We start from the raw sequence: 5,495 nt of genomic DNA, 5'->3' as shown, positions 1-5,495 counted from the left end.
GGTTTCGATTTGCGAACGGGCGAATCAGATTCATTTCGCTCGGTGACCTCACGCGTTCGAAAATCACTGAAAGTTTCCGACGGGAAACTGTTAGTGGCTCGATCCTGTGCTGATTTATTGAGGGACGTAATAAATCAAAGGCGTCTGTTTGCGGCATGTTTGTGCGTCCTTTTAAACACTGAAAGTACGAAATAATGATACTAAATGTGCTAGTATGGTAAAGTACATGTCAATGTCGGACCTTTTGTCTCATCCAAAATATTTCCAATTCTATTTCTCTAAAGATCGCTCTGGGCTCCTTTAAAAATTGGTTATAGCTGATCAAGTTGCCTTTCTATTTTCATTATATGTATGCCACCTGCTGACTTCCCAATGAAACTTTATGACAAATCACTATTATTGTTGAAATGGGTTTTGTGACGTTTATTCATCAATCAATACCTAGTTTTATAATAAAACAACTGCATGGATATAAAAAGGTAATAAGATACGGATCATGTGAATCAAGAGCTAGTTTCAATAATTAATAATTTGCTTATGTATTAATGTGAAATGGCTATAAATTCACTGCATGTCTTGATAGGACAATCAAACATGTGACATGTAACCTATATATAGAGAAATATCGATTGATATTCATTATACAAATTTAGACCTAATTTGCATAATATATATACCGAATTACTATAGATCTGCAGTGGAAAGTGATTTCATTCTTATCACCTTTGGAAGTAAAAGTTAAACATTATAAGTCATGCAAATCATGACCTCATCTACATAGTGTATGAGAAAATGGTACAATATCCTTCTTTGCTAAGATGCGTCATTTATACAGTCAAACCTGCCCAAGCGACCACCTCTTCTTAGCGACCACCTGGCCATTACGACCGCTTTTCCTCGAGTCGCGGAGATATACTAGTATTCTAGATTCGACCTCTGCTTGGAGAGTAGCCCATAACGTCATTTTCAACCTTGAGGTGTCATCGATTTTCGATGATAACTAGCACGACTTTGTGCCAAAATCGACCGGTTGGCGTCAGATTTTGACCGCCATAACAATGTTATGTTCAAAATAAAGATGACGACGGATGCACGATCATGGTAGGTCGATGGGGCAGTCTACTGTAATATGGGAGGAAAGTTCGTTGAAAGAAACTCTGTTTGTAGTTGTTTCAGAACTTTATTGACCGCTTTTGTCCGGTCCCCGGGTGGTCGTCTTGGGCAGGTTTGGCTCAACTTTGAACAAGTTGTTTTTGTATGTGCTTGTGTCTATGAATCAAGGCTGCCTTGATGGATTAGTCTGATATTTGGTAAACAACTTTGCCACAGTGTAAACACGATAATTACGTCGATCAAAGAGGATTGTGTCATACAGACTTGTTTTTCCTTAAAACAGGTGAACGGCGTGACCCGCACGCTTCCCCTCAGTCTAGCAGGTGGCCAGATCGATGTCAAACTCACCGGTCGGTATGTCCGAGTTGAGTTGGTGGACTTGTGCGTGGTCATCCTCTACGACGGACTTCACCAAGTTAAAGTGAGTACATCGCAGTCCTTCATTTTTACCTGTTGTCCAGTTATACATGGAGTAGTTCATCTTCTGATATGTTGTATACAGAGAGCCATAGGCCTGCGTACAGACCATTATGTGTATTTCCCACCCTGACATGATGTAGTGCTGTAATTAATGAAAATAATTCAACAGCACAAAACGCCATGCCTTGATATGCTAGTAGGCATCTAAGAAATTATAACGCTTGTATAACGCTGCTACAGGTGGAGATTCCACGAAACTATCAGAACAGGCTGTGTGGACTGTGTGGTAACTTCAACGGCGACAATACCGATGACTACAGGTTGCCGGATGGGACCGTCACGGACTTGAACACCTTTGGGAATAGCTGGCAGACAGACGCTCCGTATGTTACGTGTATGCAGACTGTGTATACAGATCTGTGTCTAAAGATTCCAATTTTTGAATAATTCCAAGTTGAAAATGACGTTTCTTTGCTATACCAATGAATGATAATCTCTGTTCTTCTTCAAGTACAAACGTTTGATTTCAAGGATACATGTATGATATTAATAAGAAAATAATAGAAAGCTTTGACATATTTGGATCATAACACATAGCCATGTTCTTGATATGAATGCTAGTAGTGATAATTAACGACAACAAATATAAGAATAAAAGTTATAGGTAAATTCTAAAAAATAGAAAAAAATCGTACATTATTTCCTTCTTTTTATAACATGTTTTTCATGATTGTAACATGACATTTTCTGTTCACCTCAGTTGTGATTGGGATCCTCCGACCGGTGACCCCCCGAACCTAGGACCGTGTGACCCGCAGTACGCAGGCCCATGTGATGTGCTGACAGATCTGAATGGCCCGTTTGCTGATTGCCATGGTTATGTAGACCCTACGCCTTACCGGGACGCCTGCGTCTTCGACATGTGTTCAACTGAGGGAGAGTGGCTTTGTTGCGACCTGGAGACGTATTATGACGCCTGTATGGATGTAGATGTGGAACCCTTCATCTGGCGGTCGACAGACCTTTGTCGTAAGTTCCGTTTTCAGACTCAGTCTATTAACTGTTACGTGTTTCAGAGGTTTCTACAGATATATCAAGAAGCTACAAGAGCAACCTCCATGGTGCATGGTTTTCAGATTATAATTTTTATACATATTATATTCATTTCAGTCTTACTACAGCAGGACGGGACAGCAGTAGCTTGATACATCATTTTTCATGACTTCTACAAAGCTAAAAAAACTCACTCGTCCTCTTGCATGTGTTGCGTAGAGCCAACTAAATAATACATGCAAATCCCGATATTTTTTTCATTATTGATAACGACAACATTGTATTTCCTTTTGTAGACGGAGAATTAGTTGTAGTTCTCTCTCAAGAATCCAATAACTGGGATGAATGCTTTGTCTTCGATAGCTATGGACTGTCCAGCAAACAGCGTCTACTCTCCATGCGTAAGCCCCTGTCACGCGACATGTGTGGACCCCAACGGCCCGGACAACTGTGACCTCCCCTGTGTAGAGGGATGTGAGTGCGATGAAGGATACTTGGAAAGTGGGTTGGAATGCGTAGAGGAAACGCAATGTGGTTGCATCGACGTTTATGAGAACTACTACACGGTAAATGCGATTTATCGTGAATGTATATTATCTGTGCTGTAAAGCTAAGGGCACAATCCGCCGTACCTGCATGGCCATGTCTATCACGTATTTCTGAAAACGTTCAGGCTGTACAGGGCAGGCGCGTCGCCCGAACTGTCACGTACGGGGGGTGAATCCGCAGCCCGATGGCACACAAAGTTTTGCCTGCACGTTAAGTTCCACGTGTGTGTCTGCGTGCTCCAAAATCCGTCGGATTCCTTACGAGTTCGTACGGAGGCGGTACTTACTACTTTATCCCAAAAGATTGCGCACGTTTTGGCACGTAGACAGCACGTATTTGCACGTACGACGGGTTGTGCCCTTAGCTTAAGAGAGCACACCGAAATTGTCACAAAATAAAAGTACATGGTTCAATCATAGCCCGATTCAGTTCTGGATTGGTCGAGAGTAACATAAACGTAGACTTTTTGTGGCAATGCACCAAATGATGATGAAAAATGAAGTAAAGCGTGGGCACACTGTCCAACCTTCCCTATGGGGGTGAGTACCGGTACAAAACCGGTTTTTCTTATTGGACCGGTCCGGAAAAAACGGACCTGAAAAAAATCGGTGGCCCAGATGTTGGACCTATTTAAAAATAAACAGACTTTCTCACGTTTTGAGACTTACCGGTCGAGGAATATAGCAAGAGCAAAGTAGGGTAGAGTCTATAGTAATTTCTCCCAACTTTTACAGTCAATCATACAAATGCAGTCAACCTTGTAGCATCTTCGAATACTCCACGAAACAGATTTCGTTGTAGCGAAATGGACCATTATTTTCAGTATCGTTTATTCCCAAGTTTTGACATGCTCAACAGATCCAGGTTCAGATCCGGACCTGGACCTGATCCTCTGGACCTAAACCGGACATGGACCTGAATTTTCTGTACCGGTACCCTCCCCTATTCGCTATACATGCCGTAATGTGGTGCTTTTACATAGATGTGTTCTGTACACTTTTAGATCGGAGAACAATGAGGAACAGAAGACGGACAACAGTGTGAGTGCGGATTTCCTTTTGGCCCGGGGTTCCCATGGATCACCTGTAATCCAGCAGAGCCCTGCGATGAAGAAGACGGCTACACCTGGGCGCTCGTGGATGGAGTATGGGGATGCCACTGCACGAAACCCTGTTGTTTTGTGACCTGTTTAAACGGTGGAACATGCGTTAACGGCATCAACGACGACTACTCCTGCGATTGTGTTGATGGCTATGAAGGCGAGCACTGTGAAACAGGTAAATTTCATGTTTTAATTTTTCTTCAATAGAAAAGAGGTAATTAAACATCTTTTCTTAAGGGATTAATTAGGAATTGTTGGTGATAGTTGTTAATGGATACTCTCGGTATACGGGAAAATTTACACATGACCTGTACAGGTAATATGCGGTTAATGCAGTTATCCTTTTCATGATTGTTATGAAATTGCTGTATTGGTATCCTTTGCTTAGGCAGAACTTTAAACAGCTTGTTACCTGCATGTATGCAGGTATGGTTTTCACGGGCGTGGGAATTTTTGGAAGCTGGGGATTTAGGGCGCTGTATCTCGAGAATGGATTGTGCGAGCACGACGATTTTTGATACGTGGGTTGGGGGTGGTAGCCTGACACTCAGGTTTGATTTTGGCCCTCCTGGTGCTTGAACTTGACATTGAAGGTGGCATTTTTTGTGTTTTTTGGGCACTTTTGGCGCTGTGTGTCCGGAACGATACGCGCCATTGCGACGATTTTTAGTGCATGGGTGGGGAGCTGTTGTCTGTTGCCTAGGATTGACTTTGGGCCTTGTCGCGTTTGAACTTGACACGGCAGGTCGAATTTTGTGTCCGGGAGGGGTATTTCCGGAGTTATATCTTCTGAACGGATGGTGCGGGCGTGATGATATTTGGCACATGTGTTGGCGGTGGCTGAATAATTCTCAATTTTGATTTTGGCGCCTTTGGTGCTTGAACTTGACATTCCAGGTTACCTTTTGTGCGGGCACGGCGCGTGCGCTGTATCTCCGGAACACAACGTGCAATCGTGCTGCTATTTAGTACATGGGTTGTTGCTTGTGTCCTGATGGTCAGGTTTGATTTTGGGCCTCCTAGTGCTTGAACTTGATACTGTAGGTTGACCCTGTTTTTGTATGGTTGGGGCATCCCCCCAATATCTGCTTGGTTGTAAAAACAGGTGACGTTGGGTTTGGGTTGATTGATAGGTCTTTAAGTTTACTGTAGAACCATCATCTGTTTTTGCACTGGCTTCTGCCACCTTCAATGTATCAGGTTACTTTGTATCAACAGTGTTTCCAGCCAGATGATGTACTAGTTCAGTTCAGTTTGT

General features: G+C 42.8%; 1 protein-coding gene across 1 annotated transcript in view; it reads left to right on the top strand.

The window, feature by feature from the left end:
• LOC118420601 (zonadhesin-like) overlaps positions 1-5,495 on the top strand; it is an 18,877-nt gene that overhangs the window by 10,094 nt on the left and 3,288 nt on the right. Inside the window, exons 5-9 of the mRNA XM_035827438.1 lie at positions 1,397-1,534; positions 1,774-1,916; positions 2,294-2,562; positions 2,950-3,152; positions 4,139-4,412. Of these exons, the coding sequence (XP_035683331.1) occupies positions 1,397-1,534; positions 1,774-1,916; positions 2,294-2,562; positions 2,950-3,152; positions 4,139-4,153 (768 nt within the window). The 3' untranslated portion in view covers positions 4,154-4,412. The remainder of the gene's footprint in view (positions 1-1,396; positions 1,535-1,773; positions 1,917-2,293; positions 2,563-2,949; positions 3,153-4,138; positions 4,413-5,495) is intronic.

The sequence above is a fragment of the Branchiostoma floridae genome, chromosome 8, assembly GCF_000003815.2.
Source record: "Branchiostoma floridae strain S238N-H82 chromosome 8, Bfl_VNyyK, whole genome shotgun sequence".
Classification (NCBI taxonomy): domain Eukaryota; kingdom Metazoa; phylum Chordata; class Leptocardii; order Amphioxiformes; family Branchiostomatidae; genus Branchiostoma; species Branchiostoma floridae.
This window is presented reverse-complemented; position numbering and strand designations above follow the sequence as displayed.